This window comes from Bombina bombina, chromosome 6 (genome assembly GCF_027579735.1).
Source record: "Bombina bombina isolate aBomBom1 chromosome 6, aBomBom1.pri, whole genome shotgun sequence".
NCBI lineage: Eukaryota > Metazoa > Chordata > Amphibia > Anura > Bombinatoridae > Bombina > Bombina bombina.
The window spans coordinates 559,305,176-559,324,853 of NC_069504.1; the positions used below are offsets into that span (position 1 = coordinate 559,305,176).

The window sequence follows — 19,678 nt, forward strand, 5'->3', positions numbered from 1 at the left end:
ATTAATGTCAGTTTACTTGGCAGATTTTTAATGAAAAAAGTGGATCTGTAAAAGCTGAACTTGATGGACTTTTGTCTTTTTTTAACCTCATCTACTTAGTTGCTTTGCTAGATTTTAGGATCTTTCTCAGTGATCTGCAGAAATCATTATCACAGTTACTGCTTCTGCTCAGATTTACCCACAAAGAAATCAGTTTGTAGCCCTCAATAAACAGGGTTGGATATTCTAATATTAATACAATTAATTTGATTTACTTGTTTAACAAATGCCTTACATTTATTTTTAAAGAAAATATAACAAAAATATTTTTAGTCAGAAGTAAACAATAGAAAGTCAGGGTAGCTCGAAAAAAATGCCTTGATGTAAAATGCGCATATGCTCTGTTCAGTTACAGTAATGTCCATTCACTGAACGTCCTTCCCCCTTTGTGATGAGTCTGCACAACCACTTGCTAAGCTTTGCCTTGCTGCTACATTATGCCTAATTAATACTGCACAGGTAAAGTGAGGCAGTGTCCTATGAGGTGGTGAAAGTTCAATGGAGATAGCTGAGGTAAAGGGGTTATGAGACAATCAAGGGAATTAGTCTCTGATGCATGGGCATAATTGTCAAGCAAAAGCTTGAATAACTGTTACTGGCAATCAAGGGTTTAAATCATTGTTTGTACCCATTTCTGACAACCATGGGTTTAAATTACAGTGGTGTTAATGAGAACCTGTGGATTAAGTCACTGATTTCACATAATTATATGCTCACCCACACAGACCATGGCATTTTTTTCTGGCACCAATCATTTGAGGCTGCCTCCTGGATTTTAGGCAAACTTGTTGCAACTTCTTATAAACTGTATGTATTGTTAATTTTCTCATTAAAGGTGCAGTAAATTCAAAATTTCTAGATTTAGATCTTCTAATTTGCTTTGTTCTTTTTGTATCCTTTGTTGATAAACACACTTAGGTAGGCTCAGGAGCAGCAATATACTACTGGGAGCTAGTTGCTGCACATATATGTCTCTTGTCTTTGACTCCCAAGATATGTTCAGCTAGTTCCCAGTAGTGCATAGCTGCTCTTTCAACAAAGGATACCAAAAGAAAGAAGCAAATTTGATAATGAAAGTAAATCGGAAACTTTTTTCAAAAAAAATGTTTGAAAGAAAGATAGTGTTTCTTGTCCCTTTAAATCATTTAATTATGTATCCTATACTCCTCCTGACACGGTCTGCAGCAAAAGGTTTTGCAAGTTTTCATAAAATAACCCATGGACCTCCTGGCGATATTCTTAATGATGAAAAAAGCACTTGCTTTGTGGTTTGTTGTTGTAAGTAAAAATAAAATGAGATGCTACACCCAGTTGTTTGGATTATTCTATACTTGTATACAGTATGTAAAGTAAAATACCAGAAGCCATGTCTCAAGGGAATTGTCAAGCCCTGGCACATGCTTTGGTGTCTGGAGAGCTCTAAGTCTAACATACTTATTCAACATGTAAAGAAGCAAGGAGCTAAAATGTGATGGACAAGTGACGTACACGTGCCTTTATTCTTATGTTTAATGGGTACTTAACATGCAACTCCCATCTCTTTTAGATGTATTATCAGAATTTCAGTGAATTGGTCAAGAATGACCTAATGCCTAGCAAGTAACCTTTATGTGAAATGATTTCTATGTTTATGTCTAAATTATGTGTTTTTTGGGGAGACGTCTGTAGTTTGGATTCAAAATCCTTTTGTAAAATAATGAGACGTGTTGACCTCTGTTTAGTTATTTAACTTTAGATCACTTGTATAATAATAAGTTAATAGTGTTTATAAAGTAAATCCTGTACGCTACCAGAATAGCTTAGAAACTGCTGATGTTTAGCTACCTCTTAGGATAAAACATATTGTGTTATTAAACTTTCTACCTGGTATAATATGCAGTCATTTATATTTTGACTGTTCCCATACTTAAAAGGGCACTGTACAGTAAAAAAAAAAAACAGTATTGTATCTCTTTCTGTTTACATACATGCCAATACTTAGAGAGAGCAATTGAAAATTTACATTTAATACATATATCTCCCACCCCAACTGGGAGGATGATTACCGCTGCTTGATCTTATTTGTCAGTTTTAACCCCTTCACTACCGGGAATTTCACAGAAAAACTTGCCACAAGTACCAGAGAATTTTTAGCATTTTGCTATCACTCTGATTAAACAGAAATAGAGCTTTTCATTTACCTATGAAGACTATATATATTTTTAAAGTAGACCAAGTTATTGATCTAGGCCCATTTTGGTATATTTGACCGCCAGATATGATCATATAAAACAAATAAGAACATTTTACAGTATGACATTCCTTTAAAATGTGTGTTTGATCAGAAATGGCTCTGCAAACTGCTATTTGATGTGTAAAATTCATTTTCAATAGATCAGTTTTTTCACTAAAATAAAATTTCAAACTTACATTTGGTCTTCTTCATAAATCTTTCTTACAATTTCGTCAATCATTATTTTCTCTCTCAGGAACTCCTTATAAGCATCCTGTCGCTTTCTTTCCTTTTCTTCCAACTGCCTTTCTAACTCTTGTTGGTATAATATCTTCTCCTGATATCGCCGGGTATCTTTGGCAATCTCTTCTTCTGAAGCTCTCTCGTGTTCCTCCTTCATTTTACGAGCGATTTCAGAATCCCTTTTCTTATGTAAGAATAAAAAATATATTATATTATGTCTTATTTAGAAGGCAAACAAATCTAAAGTTTCATATTTCAGATAAATTGTGCAATTAAAAAAAAAAGGTTTCCAGTGTATTTCTATTATAATATTTACCTCTTTCTCTTGTCATCCTTTGTTGAAACGCAGAAACTTAGCTCCATTTCGCAACAACATCACTAGGTAGATTAAGGTTCATGCATGTATCTTGAGAATTATATGAAATCATACAAACATTGTTGCAAACACTGTTGCCATATAGTGCTCAAGGCATGTCCACGCTTATTAGCTGACCTTGGGCCACATTTGTCAATCTGCGGGTGCAGCTTTGGGGCCCTGAGCAGATGAGCGAGCCTTAAGTTAAGTAGCTGCAATATTAAGACAATTGCTTCTCTGCCACCTAATGGCCACGCACAAGCAGCGACTTGTGCAATGTTAAATGCGGGAAATGGATGCTGCCCTCTAACCATGAGGGCGGACACGGTTTGTGATAGTGAACCTCATCTGCTCGGCAAATGATACATGGGGCCCCTTGTATGCTTTGATGGAAATGGGTTAACTTTCAAAAAAGGTAAATAAAACAAAATTGATAAAATGATTTAAATGACATGCTCTATCTGAATAATGAAAGATTAATTTTGACTTTCATGTCTCTATAATTGCATTTAGTTTACTTCTATAAAAGAGGGGATTTGTATCGACTTCAAGGGACATGAAACCCAATTTTTTTCTTTTGTGATTCAGAGAGAACATACAATTTGAAGCAGCCGCAATGGACTACTGGGAGCCAGCTGAACAAATTGGTAAGACAATGACAAGAGATATAGATATATATATATATATATATATATATATATATATATATATATATATATATATACACATACATACACACACACACACACACACACACATCAGCAGCTAGCTCCTGAACCTCCCTAGGTATGCTTTTCTACAAAGGAAAACAAGAAAACAAGAGAACAAAGAAAATTAGATAATAGAAATAAATTTGAAACTTGTTTAACCATTTCATGACAGGGTTATTTTGTCTACATCAGAACATTGTTCCGATGTAAATAAATTAAAATCCTGCGATCGCAAGATTTCAATGATGGGATCGAGTCAGGGGGGCGTTCCTATGACGCTAGGCACGCCATCCAGACCGCAATCGCATCCTGGAAGCGCCATTGGCTTCAGATGTTCTATTCCGTCCTAACAGCGCTAAAGCCCAGCGCGTTTAGGACGGAATAGAACGTCAGAAAGGCGTTAAAAGGTTAGAAATGTATGTTCTATATGAATCATAAAAGAAAGAGTTTGGAATTTATGTTCCTTTCAGTTTGTATTGCAAGGTTTTAAAATCTTTCAGTTACAGCTTTAGTTATACCCAAGGAGCATACAAACTAGTGCATATTACCTTTTAGTTATTGGAAATGTTTTTGTGTTACCAAACTAATGATTAGCTGCTAGTAGCATCAGAAATCTCCATAGACTTTAAAGGAGAGAATTGTTGCTACTGTTTAAAACTAGGTGACACCAAATTTATAGAGTCAAAAACAAGGTGCAATATATAATGAACTATTCCTTATAATTCTGAAGTTTATTCTAATATTTCATCATTTGAATTAATATGTAAATTGTTTTAGGTTAAGTTCTTACCATTTTTTCATATTTTAAAACTTCTTTCTCTGCAATTTGTGCAGCCCGTTCCCTGTTTAGATAAGCAGATTTGAGCTTTTGTTCCAGTTCTCGAAGTTCTATGCTGTAGAATTATGAAATAGAAGTTATACTCTAACATGTCATTAGATTACATGTAAAGCTTATAGTAGTTTTAAAAGAAAGGGGTTGCGTCAGGGGTGTAATTTCCACTCTTTAAGCTGAACTTCTCACTAGTTCACTAAATAAGGCTGAAACTATATATGGTAAATAAGAGAGCGCTATCACTAGCTAACACCACAGGTAAAAATATATGTATATACCGGGTACACATCCCATGACCCTGCAACATGCACAGCCCTGGGTGCACAATAGCACTCTCAGGAAGCTGCACTGTCCCCATAGCCACAGGCAGTTAACCCCAGACAGGTCTGGGTGCAAGACCCATAGGGAAAATTACAAAACAAATTAACACAGCACACAGAAAGTCCAACACTCACTTACAAGCTCTCAGTTAAGATTAAAAGCAAAACTGGAAGACTTAGTTACCACATCTGGCCAATTGGGATAAGCCCAGGTACCACGTCAAGGTCTCTTCCAAAACCCGAGTCCCTAAACAACCACACAATGCAAGCTCTCAATCCAAAAAACTGGGAACAAGTGAAGGGTGCACAGGCTTATGTAATCACCCTAGAAATATACAAAACACAGAAGGGGACTACACTCTCAGACCGGACCGTGTACACCTCCCATGACCCTGCAACATGCACAGCCCTGGGTGCACAATAGCACTCTCAGGAAGCTGCACTGTCCCCATAGCCACAGGCAGTTAACCCCAGACAGGTCTGGGTGCAAGACCCATAGGGAAAATTACAAAACAAATTAACACAGCACACAGAAAGTCCAACACTCACTTACAAGCTCTCAGTTAAGATTAAAAGCAAAACTGGAAGACTTAGTTACCACATCTGGCCAATTGGGATAAGCCCAGGTACCACGTCAAGGTCTCTTCCAAAACCCGAGTCCCTAAACAACCACACAATGCAAGCTCTCAATCCAAAAAACTGGGAACAAGTGAAGGGTGCACAGGCTTATGTAATCACCCTAGAAATATACAAAACACAGAAGGGGACTACACTCTCAGACCGGACCGGGTACACCTCCCATGACCCTGCAACATGCACAGCCCTGGGTGCACAATAGCACTCTCAGGAAGCTGCACTGTCCCCAGAGCCACAGGCAGTTAACTGGGGTTAACTGCCTATATAATATTAAAATATTTGTGTACATATAGGGAAAACAGACCAAACTAAAATATAAAAGTCTAAAAAGTTTGTAATTTATTCACAAATGGTATTATTTTTAGAAATTATAAAAACGCTTTTCAGAGTAAAACTTCTCAATCAGCAAGAAACAATGATAGATGTAAAATCAAAGAATGGATTATAATATTCCACATTTTAGATGAATTTATGGGAAAAATTAACTCTAACAACCAAGGGATACGCCTTACACATACTAGTAGCAAAGAAAGGATTGTATTCCTAGATCTAGATAATACCATCAACACTTGTACACATTTCAAAGAGGTGGACGGAAATAACTTCAAACATGGGGATAGCTGTCACTTACAAAGATTGAAAGATTATACGGTCAAACCCTAAGAATCAGAAAAAAACTGTACAAAACTAGTAGATTATGAAAGTCAAGTACGCATTCTGGAAAATAAATTTAATGAAAGAGGTTATAAACAAGAAACAGTACAAACAGCAATCAAAAGAGCAAAAGTAGATAGAAAAGACCTATTGGGATGTAAGAAAAAGGAAAGACAAAATAGAACAGATAGCTCTAATATTAACACGGTCTTTGTCACCACCTACAATAGTGAATCAAAATGGATAAAGAAAATCCTTACAAAATACTGGCATTTGGTCCAAGGGGATCCCCTTATAGGGGATAAGGCAACCCCATACCTGAAGGTAGTATATAAAAAGGCAAAAAACCTAAGGAACTTTTTTGTACCGTGCAAATTTAAACATGAAAAGAGTAAACCCACAGACAGAGACTTATATGGAAATAAACTTTGTGGCTTTTTTCTCTGTTACTCATGTAAAGCGTGTCAACATGCAGTTAAAACCAAAAAATATACCTCTACACAAACAGGTGAAGAATTTGAGATAAAGGACACCATTAGGTGTATGGACAAAGGAATAATATATATTTAATAGAGTGTTCTTGTAAAAGACAGTACTTAGGTGAAACTACATGCACACTAAAAGAAAGGATTAGAGAGCATATTAGTTGTATCAAAAATGGCAAATATGACACCTATATTTATAAGCATTTCAGAGAGGTCCATAACAGCAATCCACATGATTTAAGATTCTGGGGAATTTGTAAGTTTAAAGCAGATTGGAGAGGGGGAAATTTGGAAGATAAAATCCTCTATAAAGGAAGCTGAGCCTATATATCAGATGAAAACCCTACAACCTAGAGGTCTGAACTCTGGAATTGATGTTAATAGGTTTTTGTAATATGGAAAATTACATTACTTCCATATTAAATCCCTACTAATGATTTTTTTTTTTTTTCCTATTTAGAACATTTAAGGGACACTGAACCCACATTTTATCTTTTATGATTCAGATAGAGCATGCAATTTTAAGCAACTTTTTTATTTACTCCAATTAGCAATTTTTCTTCATTCTCTTGCTATCTTTATTTGAAAAGCAAGAATGTAAGTTTAGAAGCCGGCCCATTTTTGGTTCACAACCTGGGTTTGTTTGTCTTTGCTGATTGGTGGATAAATGCTGCCCAGGGTCTGAACCAAAAATTGGCTGGCTCCTTAGCTTAGATGCCTTCTTTTTCAAATAAACATAGCAAGAGAACCAAGAAAAATTGATATTAGGAGTAAATTAGAAAGTTGCTTAAAATTGCATGCTCTATCTGATTCATGAAAGACAAATTTTGGGTTTAGTATCCCTTTAATTGATAACATTCAGGAGAGACAAAACCAAATTTATAGAAATTGTCTCTCTCACACTGAGTCATATATTATGATTAACTCCTTTCAATTATAATGATTCAGAACAAAGAAGGAATGTAAAAAATGGGTTATGAATGCAGAGACAAAGACATAGGAATTTGGATGCTAAGCATTGAAAAAATAAACTATGTATATAATGAAATTACAAATAGGAAATCCTTATAAGTTCTAATAATACTTTTTGGAAAACAATGCTTAAGCTTTCTGCTGCTACTCTGTTCCCTATAAGAGATGGACATATATAAACAAAATGTTGCATTTTTTTATTATTATTATTTTTTTATTATTATTTTTTATAACTCTTTTATACTGTGTCAACTTTAAATTTGCCAGAAAAACACTGTTACACAATATACCAATAGAAATGCATTGAAACATGGACCTATCCTTTTAAAAATGGTAAACAAAATATGTTTATCAAAACTACAGAATGGATTATAAACCATAACTTGGAAATACCGCCTTAAAAAATAAATCAGACATAAGCAAATGTTCCCAAAAAAGACTGACCTTAAAGATTTTAATTAAGTTTAACCAATCAAGGCAATTTCTCTGACATAAATAGCGGAACCGGGAACCTCGGTTCAATAATCTTGATAAAGCCCCAAGTGTAGGGTGAAACGCATTGATGAGCTGTGCTGGTGCCTTGTTATTATATACATGAACGTATAAAAGCTGAAGGAGCGATTCAATACATTATCCTGGAGCACATAGTGCTTAAACTAATCAAATACCTTGGGAAGGTCACGTGACTGGAGCCGCAACCAATTGCCAAACACGGAGCCTGTGTGGAGACGAAGGAGTCATCACTTGCCGTGAGTAACAGTCAGGGAGGCATTTCCCACTACCGGAGGTCTGAGCAAGGAGCGAGTAAAGTCCGGCTAGAGTTACTATTTACGGTTCACAGAACCCTGCTTCAAAACACACTGGAAATCTATGCAGAACAACTGCTAAACACAGCAAAGTATACACTTCAATATATTACCAACATTTAGGATATCATTTCATTTGGGACTTATCCATATTGTTTTTAGTGATCACTTGTCAAAACACTAGTATTGGGGAGATGTCCCCTTGTTTATATGAACCGAAGCATTTTGTTTTTACGATCCATTGCATTTATTTTACAATTATAAGAATTTTATAATGTGGACAATTATGTCTAATAGTATGTCAAATTTTTGATTTTACATCTATCATTGTTTCTTGCCGATTGAGATGTTTTACTCTGAAAAGCGTTTTTATAATCACTAAAAATAATACCATTTGTGAATAAATTACAAACGTTTTAGACTTATATTTTAGTTTGATCTGTTATCCCTATATACACAAATATTTGTACCTGTGGTGTTAGTGATAGCGCCCTCTTATTTACCATATTTATGTAAAGCTTATAGCCCTGTATGTCTGTTCCTCATGTGTCTCTTAGCTTAATTATTTCTCTGCCTTTCACATTTCTTTTCTAATACACTCCATGTCAGTTTTCTTGCAGGTTTCTCATTCTATCCCTATTTCTGTGTTTTCACTGCTCTCCTGATTCTTCACCTGCCTTAGTCCACGTTATTCAATCAATCCTCCATCCTTTTCCCATTTTCTCCACCCTCTATCCCTGTGAGGGTATAAAGGATAGAAGATGGGAGGTGTCAGTAATGTCCAGTGAGGCTGTGGTATATTATTATTAGATATTTAGCTTCTTCCCTATGCAGCAAGTACGGTCATTCTGAAATATTTTCTTGCCCTGAAATAACCTTTACGATCTATATACTCATAATGTTTTGTTAAGAAGAGTTAAAAGGGAAAGCCACTTTTATACAGTATTTATCAGCTATTAAGCACTACATTGCAAAATATGTGCAGCTCAGGATAATTCCCCTTAATAATTGTAGAGTATTATTTATGTTATCGTTTTTCTGTGACCAGTTAGGGATGCATATTAACAAGAATCTAGGCTGCCAGTGCCAGGCATTGTACTCTTAGGCATTTTATGTTTATACAGAAAAAACTTGCAGGGGGGCGATTACGCAATAAATAAATACATTATTCTAGTAATATAGAACAGTTATATTGATTTATTTGATCTATTTAGTCCCTTAAAATCAATCAAGCATGGCACTTGGTACATAGTATGGGCAGCCATGCTCTAGAGGCAGATCAATAGATAGACAGGCAGCATGGTTGGAAAAAGCACAATAATTTGCTACCTGTTTTCTCGTATTTGCTGTCTCATCTTCTCATCTTTAAGTTGCTCATGTTTTATTCTTGCCAACTCTTGCGCCATTCTCTCTTCTTGCTCAAGCTGTAGTTCTTTCAACACTTTAGTTTCTTCTGCCTACATTTAAACACAATTGCAAATAAACAATATTAAAGGGATATTAAACACTTTGAGATGGTAATATAAAATGATAAACTGTATATAATAAAACAACTCTGCAATATACTTTCATTATTTATTTTGTCCTCTTTGCCTGTAATTCCATTCTGAAATTGTGAGCTTTTCAGTTCCTGTTAGAAATGGAAGTTGCGGAACACTATTAAATCCAGCACAACCATTGGCTGCACACTCTAGTGACCTATTTGTAACTGACCCTAATTGGCCACAGCAGAGAAGGTAACACAAGTTACAACATGGCAGCTCCCAGTGTTTTATAGACACTAAAACTTTACACTTATTTTGTCACTTTTTAAACAACTAATGAAACTAAAAAATACATCAATATGTTAGTCATGGACTAATCTTTTCTTTGAATGCATCATTCTATCTAGCATGTATTTAGTGTTTAAAGTCCCTTTAATGTGACCTTACAGAACGTTTGCGTTAAACTAAAGAGATGTATTGGGAAGCGTGACACAGTTGTCATGTCAGGGTGCAAATGTAGAGACATAAACAACAATTAAGATTTGCATACAAAAATTTGACTTTTTAAGGAATAAAATTCAGAAACAAAAAGCTGCAAAAGATGAGTCATAACAGGATAAACATATGTAGACATGTCCTTTTCATGTATCTATTACTACAAAAATGTGTGCTAACTACCAACAATTATACCACCATATATTTGTCATCCATAATCTCTAAATAGATAGACATGCTGTTTATTGTGTGTATATTAACAAAGTTTCTATTATTTTAATTAAAGATTCAGTAAACATACATCACTTTAAAATGAGATATACATTTAGACAAGTATAAAAATATAAATACCAAATAAGTTATATTTTTAATAGACTGAATTTAGTCCTTTCCCACTTCCAATTTATAATCCAGGATCTGTTATGGATCCATTAGATGTCTGCCACCTAAGCCACAACTACTTGAGGAAAGTATTTGGAGAAAGTAGTCTAGACCATTGTTTCTCAACCACGGTTCTCCAGTACCCCCAATAGGCCAGGTTTTAATTATAGCTGAACCAGTGCACATGTGAAATAATCAGCTTATGGGTGAGAGCAGGTTAGTAACCATGGTGATAATGATTAGATGATTATGTAACCTGAGCACTAGTTCAGCTATAATGAAAACCTGGCCTGTTGGGGGTACTTGAGGACCGCGGTTGAAAAACACTGGTCTAGCCCACTTGTTCCTTTTCTTCCCTCCAGAGCTCGTTCATTAGCTTTGATCTCCGCAGAATGGAAGGAGCACCTCTGTATTATAAGCAGCGGTGCTTTTGGTAGCCATACAATTGGCTAAACCACCTGCTGCACAAAAAATAAATAAATAGTCCAGAACTGGAGGCATCTGGTGGGAAGATCCATATAGAATTTATTAAGGTACTTTGTTGACATTACAATAATATTAAAAGAGTCATCTATGCACTGTACATATCTCATATGGGATATCTTTAAAAAAATCCTATATTTACTGTCCCTATATGGGTCTCTGAAATTTAGAAATATTTAAAGGGACATAAAAGTGCAAAAAATGCTTCAATGTGTTATATGCAAGCAACAGTATTTAAAATGGTCTAAACCCTGGGTCAATTACAATCCTTTAGAAAATCTTATCAAATTATTTATCTACAAAAATACTCATAGACTTTAATAATACATTTTGCAGAAGAATCGTTAGATAACTTTTTAGGGTTATGATAATTTGCTGATGAGTGATTTGAGACAGCACGGTTATGGTAATTTGCCGGTGAGTGATTTGGGACAGCACGGTTATAGTAATTTGCCATTGCACATTTATGGTAATTTGCTGGTGAGTGATTTGGTACAGCACATTTAAGTTAATTTGTCGATGAGTGATTTGGTACAGCACATTTATTGTAATTTTCTGGCGAGTGATTTGGAATAACACGGTTATGGTAATTTGCTGGTGAGTGATTTGGGACAACACTGGTATGGTAATTTGCTGGTAAATATTTTGGGACAGCAATGTTATGGTAATTTGCTGGTGAGTGATTTGACACAGCAGAGTTATGGTAATTTGCTGGTGAGTGATTTGGCACAGCACATTTATGGTAATTCGCGACAGCACATTTATGATAATTTGCTGGTAAGTGATTTGGGACAGCACATTTACGGTAATTTGCTGGTGTGATTTTGTACAGCACATTTATGGCAATTTGCTGGTGAGTGATTTGGGACAGCACATTTATGGTCATTTGCTGGTGAGTGATTTGGAACAGCACGTTTATGGTAACTTGCTGGTGAGTGATTTGGCACAGCACATTTATAGTAATTTGCAGTGTAGTGATTTGAGATACCATGCTGGCAAGAGTTATGGAGCAATACAGTTAGCATAATTTTCTGTGAATTGATTACAAACAACACAGTTAGGGTAATTTGCTGGTGAGTGATTTGGGATACCATGATTAGGGTAATTTGCAATAGTGGAGTTTGGAAAAGAGCAGTTAGGAGGCTTGAGACATGATGATTAGAATAATATAAAGTGAGGGAGGATTGAGAGTTAGGGTAATTTATGGTAAGGGTGGGTACAGTTACGTGTATGTGCTTTGGGTGGGCTTGTATGAGCTAAGGTTACAGTTAAAAGGGAAAGTGTACTGTAAAATGTTTTTTCCCTTAAAGGGTCAGTCTACTCAAGAATTGTTATTGTTTAAAAAGATAGATAATCCCTTTATTACGCATTCCCCAGTTTTGTATAACCAACATGGTTATATTTATACATTTTTACCTTGATTACCTTGCATCTAAGCTTCTGCAGACTGCCCCCTTATCTGAGTTCTATTGACAGACTTGCATTTTAGGCAATTGGTACTGACTCATAAATATCTCATGAGTGAGCACATTGCTATCTATATGATAGACATGAACTAGCAGTGTCTAACTATGAAAAACTGTCAAGATGCACTGAGATAAGAGACTGCCTTCAAGGGCTTAGATATAAGCATATGAGCCTACCTAGGTTTAGCTTTCAACAAAGAATACCAAAAGAACAAAGCAAATTTGATAATAAAAAGTAAATGGGAAAGTTGTTTAAAATTGCAGGCGCTAACTTAATTATGAAAGTTTAATTTGTACTTGACTGTCCCTTTAACCCCTTAATGACCGACAACGTGCAGGGTACGTCCAAAAAAAAATACCCTTAATGACAGAGATCGTACCCTGTACGTCGTCGGTCTGGGAAAGCGGTGGAAGCGATTCCAGCCACTTTACGGTTATTGCAGTGATGCCTCAATATCGAGGCATCCTGCAATAACACTCCTTGGCCATCCGATGCAGAGAGAGCCACTCTGTGGCCCTCTCTGCACTGGACATCGATGGCCGGTATTGTTGGTGGGTGGGAGCCGACATGGGAGGCGTGTGGCGGCCATCAAGGGGCCCTGTGATGTGGAGGGGGGTGGGATCATGGGCGGCGATTGCCGGGGGCGAGCACGGACACGTGCGTGCACGGGGAGGGAGCGGGTGGGAACAGCTACACTACAGAAATTTTTTTGTGAAAAGTGGGAAAAAGGGGGGGAGGCAAGTTGGAAAAAAATGATTAGTCAGGGGGTGGAAGCTACACTACAGAAATAAAAAAAAAAAAACGGAAAAAAAAAAATAAACATTTTTTTTTTGCAAACTGGGTACTGGCAGACAGCTGCCAATACCCAAGATGGCCCCCATTAAGGCAGAGGGGGAGGGTTAGAGAGCTGTTTGAAGGGGGATCAGGGAGGTTGGGGACTAAGGGGGATTCTACACAGCAGCATATGTAAATATGCTGTAAAAAAAAAATCTGATACCTTTTTCTGAACAAAGGGGAGAAGCATTAACAACCATTTGTGCCATAATTGCACAAGCTGTTTGTAAATCATTTCAGTGAGAAACCTAAAACTGTGAAAAATGTAACATTTTCTTTTTTTTTTTTATCGCATTTGGCGGTGAAATGGTGGCATGAAATATACCAAAATGGGCCTAGATCAATACTTGGTGTTGTCTACTACACTACACTAAAGCTAAAATTAACCCTAGAAGCGCCCTACATGCTCCCTAATTAACCCCTTCACTGCTGGGCATAATACAAGTGTGGAACGCAGTGGCATTTACTGGCCTTCTAATTACCAAAAAGCAAAGCCAAAGCCATATATGTCTGCCATTTCTGAACAAAGGGGATCCCAGAGAAGCATTTACAACCATTTACGACATAATTGCACAAGTTGTTTGTAAATGATTTCAGTGAGAAACCTAAAGTTTGTGAAAAAATTTGTGAAAAAGTGAACGATTTTTTTTATTTGATCGCATTTGGCGGTGAAATGGTGGCATGAAATATACCAAAATGGGCCTAGATCAATACTTTGTCTTCTAAAAAATATATATATACATGTCAATGGATATTCAGGGATTCCTGAAAGATATCAGTGTCCCAATGTAACTAGCGCTAATTTTGAAAAAAAGTGGTTTGGAAACAGCAAAGTGCTACTTGTATTTATGGCCCTATAACTTGCAAAAAAAGCAAAAAACATGTAAACGTTGGGTATTTCTAAACTCAGGACAAAATTTAGAAACTATTTAGCATGAGTGTTTTTTGGTGATTGTAGATGTGTAACAGATTTTGGGGGGGTCAAAGTTAGAAAAAGTGTGTTTTTTCCCATTTTTTCCTCATATTTTATAAAAAAATTTTATAGTAAATTATAAGATATGATGAAAATAATGGTATCTTTTAATGGCGAGAAAAACGGTATATAATATGTGTGAGTACAGTAAATGAGTAAGAGAAAAATTACAGCTAAACACAAACACTGCAGAAATGTAAAAATAGCCTTGGTCCCAAACGGACAGAAAATGGAAAAGTGCTGTGGTCATTAAGGGATTAAAGGGACAGTCAACACCAGAATATTTGTAGTTTAAAAAGATAAATAATCCCTTTATTACCCATTCCCCATTTTTGCATAACCAACAGTTATAATAATACATATTTTACCTCTGTAATTGCGTTGTATCTAAGCTTCTGCTGACTGCCCCTTTATTTCAGTTCTTTTGACAGACTTGCATTTTAGCCAATCAGTGCTCACTCCTAGGTCACTTCACGTGCATGAGCTCAATGTTAGCTCTATGAAACACATGAACTAATGCCCTCTAGTGGTCAAAATGCATTCAGATTAGAGGCAGTCTTTCAAAGTCTAAGAAATTAGCATATGAACCTCCTAGGTTTAGCTTTCAACTAAGAATACCAAGAGAACAAAGCAAAATTGGTGATAAAAGTAAATTGGGAAGTTGTTTAAAATTACATAAAACAAACAGAAAGTAAGTGCTGAAGCAAATAAAAGCAGTGGTACACCATCTCTTTCTATTGTTTTCACAAACTATTTTAAACCAATATATAAGTTTCTAAGACATTTAGAGTAAATATAAAAAGTATGTTAAATTTTACACATGCAAATATTTAATTTTTCATAACATTTTACATGTATTCACATTCAATATGCTATCACTTCATGTCTAATTCAAATGGTCTGGAATTTCTTAGAACTGTGTAAACAAAACTGATTTTTTTTCTTCTATAGGAATTTTACCTAAATGATTACATTTTACTATATATGATGATGCAGTAGTATAGTTAGTTACTGCTTACCGTTTTATTTTCTTTAAACTAAAACAGAAACTTGCATTTTGTTGAGGGTTTTAACAGTTTTCACTTAGTTTTCAAACACCACAACAATGTAAAAAAACGTATTTACTTTTTCTATAGCCTCTTCCATCTTGCGCTCATGTTCTTCATTTTGTAATCGTCTTATAAACCGTTTCTTTTCTACGCGATCTTCACTATTTAAATAGGCTTCCATTTGATTGTCACGATGCAGCTGTTTCATCTGGTCCTCGCGAATGTATTCCTTTCGGCGTGACTCTGCTAACAGCTTCTCTTGTTTTGTGTAATTTATTCGCCCCTAAAAATAAACAGGGTACAAAGTCAGTAAAACACAGTGGTGAGAAAAGACCATTCTGATCACCAATTTTAATATCGCTTTTAAGACTATAAAGTAAAAAAGCAGTCAATTTACATTTTTTTTTTAATGTCTATAGGGAAATTACAAATGGCCTGTGTCACGCTTGTTTGTATCTCAGTATGTTTGGTTGAAGGCAGACAGTAGGTTAGGGATCCTAGGTATACTCAGAAGCTGGGAGCTAACTGGTAATTGGTGGCTGCACATATATGCCTCTTTTCATTGGCTTACCAATGTGTTCAGCTAGCTCCCAGCAGTGCATTGCAGCTCCTTCAATAAAAGATACCGAGAAAATGAAACAATTTGATAATAAAACTTACGTTAGAAAGTTGTTCAAACATGAATACTTTATATGAATAATTAAAGAAACAATTTGGGTTTTATGTCCCTTTAAAGCAGGGGTATCAAAATCATTGTATCTGGGGGGCCACTAGCCAAGTGTTCTTCCCCAATGGGGACCACTTGAACAGAGTGAGTGCTTTGGAACTGGATATACCAGGAACTGGAAGTGACATTTACCCAAGTAGTAGTACATGGCAGGAGCTGTAATCCACAATAGACTTACACAGAGTATGTTTATCTTCTGAGAGCCAAGTGAAGTGATCATACTGGAACTGAATAAAAAGTGACTAAGCAGTGCATATTGGGAGTCTACAATGGACAATGCAATGCTTGTCTTTATATTTATCTTGCATTTGTCTATTTAGAACATCATCTTGTTACACCTCTTAGAAGCCTAAAAAAATTGATGGGGGTCAAATTAATAATTTACCTAATAAGCAAGGGGGGGGGGGCAGATTACATTATCTTAAGGGCCATATTTGGCCCCAGGGTCTGTACTTTGAGACCACTGCTTTAAAGTGAATGTAAACTTTGATGAAATAGTGTCTGGTTTTTAAAAATTCTATTAAAAACAGAGGCACTTTCATTCATCAAAGTTTACACTGCAGCGGATTTTACAAATACTTACCTTCTTCTCCTGAAACGCCAGATCGCCGATCCCCCGCCTGCAGGTCCTCTGTACTTTGTCAGCAATGACAAAACTGGCTTCCTCCAATCACGGCTTTCCCCCCAGGAGTGTCCATCTGGTGAGGCCACGCCGTGATTGGAGGAAGCCGGTTTCGTCATTGCTGTGTAAGAACAGCAGGAAGAAGCATGCGGGGGGGATCCGTGATTCGGCGTTTTAGGAGAAGGTATTTGTAAAATCCGCTGCAATGTCAACTTTGATGAATGAAAGTGCCCCTGTTTTTAATAGTATTTTTAAAAACCGGGCACTATTTCATTAAAGTTTACATTCACTTTAAGTTCCTGATTAGAATAACACAACAGAGAAGTAAAATACCATGAACAAATATGTGTCCTATAGGTAAAATGACATGATGGCTACCAAAAAAGATTGAAAGGACCATTACAGATGAAAAAATGACATGCTCTAATTCATTACAGCATGTAATTGTAAAACTAGTGACCCTGTAATGCAATGTGTTTAACTCCCACTAAGAGGTTGAGCATATAGCTAAAGTACTGCTGGTCCCATGCAGAAACAGCCGCTGACACAATCAGCAGCCCTAGTCGCTTAGCTGGGTCATACAACTAGCGCTGCTGATTGGGTCGGTGTCAGTTTCTGCTCAGGACTAACAGTTCTTTGTGGTAATTTAACCTTTGTGGGGGTTAAACACATAGCAATGCAGGACCGCTAGTCTTACAATTGCATGCTCTTACAAATTTAAAGTGAATGTAAAGTCAAGCTCAATGCTAAACACTGCTTAAACGCTGACCTTAAAATACTGCCACTTTAATTCATCATTTTTTCAGCAAACCTCTAATTAACTATTATTTGAGCTTTATTTCATTACGATCGTCATCTCAATCCTCCGCCCGCCATCTTGGATTAATGATTGACAGTGTAGGCTCGCTTGTGTCAACCAATAATCCGATCAACCACGGGGGACCAAACCCCTTTCGGCTACGTCGCGCGTATGTAATGCGCCTGTGTTTGGAAGCCGTCACACAGAGCTCTCACGCACGTTCACATTTAGCGCATGCGCTATTACACTTATGGGACTTATGGGTCATTTTAGAAGCAATTTTCAGAGCGCTTGGTAAGTACGCAACGCATGCGCTGTGTATAGCAAAGCCGGGAGCGCGCATTGACTCTACGTATACAGTGGGTGGGACTGCTGTATATGTTACAGGGGATTAAATCCGGAAGTTGCGGGTGGGAGGAGCTGCTACCTAAAACAGAGCAAATTTGGTAATGAAAATATAACCTTTATTTTGTTTTGTTTTTTTTAAAATAAAGTGGCGGTTTTCTTTATTAACTTGAAAGCAATATTAAAATTGGTTAAAATAAGACAAAATTGACATTCACTTTAAGCATGTCATTTTTCGACTATAATGGCCCTCTAAAGGGACATAAAAGTGCAAAAAAAAAATGCCTGAATATACTATAAGCAAGCCAAATAGCATTGCAACAACAAAATGTCCTCTGCAAATGGGGTAAATATATAGTTAAAAGCAGCTTTAGAGCAGCAATAAAAATGGCAAGTGACTGGTGGTTACACACGTGTCTCTTGTCATTGGCTCACCAGATGTGATCAGCTAGCTCCCAGTAGTGCATTGCTACTCCGGAGCTGACTTTAACCGTGTGCTAACCCTATTGCAGGGGTTAAACACATAGTTGTATACAAGCAATTGTGTAATAATAACATTACAGAATGTTTGTATTCCATTTCATGTCTCTTTAAGAGAGATTATAAAAGATAAATGATCAGTTAATTCTGTGAACCACAGCACTCGGTTGAAAATTACTACTATGAAATACAGATGCTAAAATATGCGCCCAACGTTGCTTCTGCTATAAGATGCTCACCACAAATGAGCACCTTGGTTAGGTTACATTGTCGTGCGTAATACCTCTATTGCCAATCATTTGTTTATGTAAAAAAAATATCTATATATAAATGTAAACTTCAATACAATCTAGAAAAAAATATTTTTCTTATTGAGCCTTATTACCATCATCATTGCCGCTCAAAAGGCTGTTTGCCTGTGTCCCGCGCCTGTCCCAGATCACACAGACTAAATTCCGGCCTCCGGATCCTGTTTGCTTCTGTTACCAGGGTAACTAGGTCTCCTTGGCAACATCCGGGAATTCAAACTCCTCCGCAAACCACGCGATCTATTGGTTTAAAGAAATGTATGAGTCCCGCCCCTTGACCTTATTAGCTATCTAGGGATTGAGGTTATATTTGTTATTTGTATCATTCATCTGCAGTGCTAAATGATTACTGACCTCCTGAGGGCTTCAACTATGCTGCGAACGGTTACGCTGCTCTTATAACAAGAAGCAGATAAATTAATGTCTGTGTTTGCATTCATTATTGCAATCTAGATACACTGTATACGAATCGGTTACCGACATGCACCTACCTACATTAGAATATAGGGGGCTAGAGGTGGAGTGTTTTTTTTAAATATTGATGTAAATTACGTGCATTATAATTTAGAGCAAAGGGAAACAGGTGTAGTTTACGTTAAACAATCGACAGAGGAGTTCTACTGTGTTGTCTTTGCGACAAGGAAGTTGGTTTCTTATTCAAGCTGATTCTTATTCCTGAAATTCTGTTTCTTATTCATGGAAGTTGGGTTCTTATTCAATTTTTTGTCAGATTGCTTTAAATTGACTTTAAAATAAAAATATAGGTTTTATTTAAATAATAATATGATTCATATAATGTAGTTACTTACACAGAGGTGGAATCCATTTATATAACAATTGGATACACAAACTGGCAAAAAAGGGCATACGGCACCAATACAAATATTAGTATTTTGAATAAGTAATTATTTTCAAAGAGTTAATGACCTTTGGGCCACTGATTTCACTATGAATATATGTAGACCCC

The 19,678-nt window shown here is 36.4% G+C and overlaps 1 protein-coding gene across 1 annotated transcript in view; it reads right to left on the minus strand.

Moving 5' to 3' along the window:
* MNS1 (meiosis specific nuclear structural 1) overlaps window positions 1-18,875 on the minus strand; it is a 33,087-nt gene extending 14,212 nt beyond the window's left edge. The window contains exons 1-5 of the mRNA XM_053719907.1: window positions 18,789-18,875; window positions 15,507-15,713; window positions 9,594-9,721; window positions 4,350-4,452; window positions 2,449-2,678 (exon numbers count right to left, since the gene is read on the minus strand). Coding sequence (XP_053575882.1) covers window positions 2,449-2,678; window positions 4,350-4,452; window positions 9,594-9,721; window positions 15,507-15,713; window positions 18,789-18,797 — 677 coding nt within the window. The 5' untranslated portion in view covers window positions 18,798-18,875. The remainder of the gene's footprint in view (window positions 1-2,448; window positions 2,679-4,349; window positions 4,453-9,593; window positions 9,722-15,506; window positions 15,714-18,788) is intronic.
* Window positions 18,876-19,678: the final 803 nt, after the last annotated feature.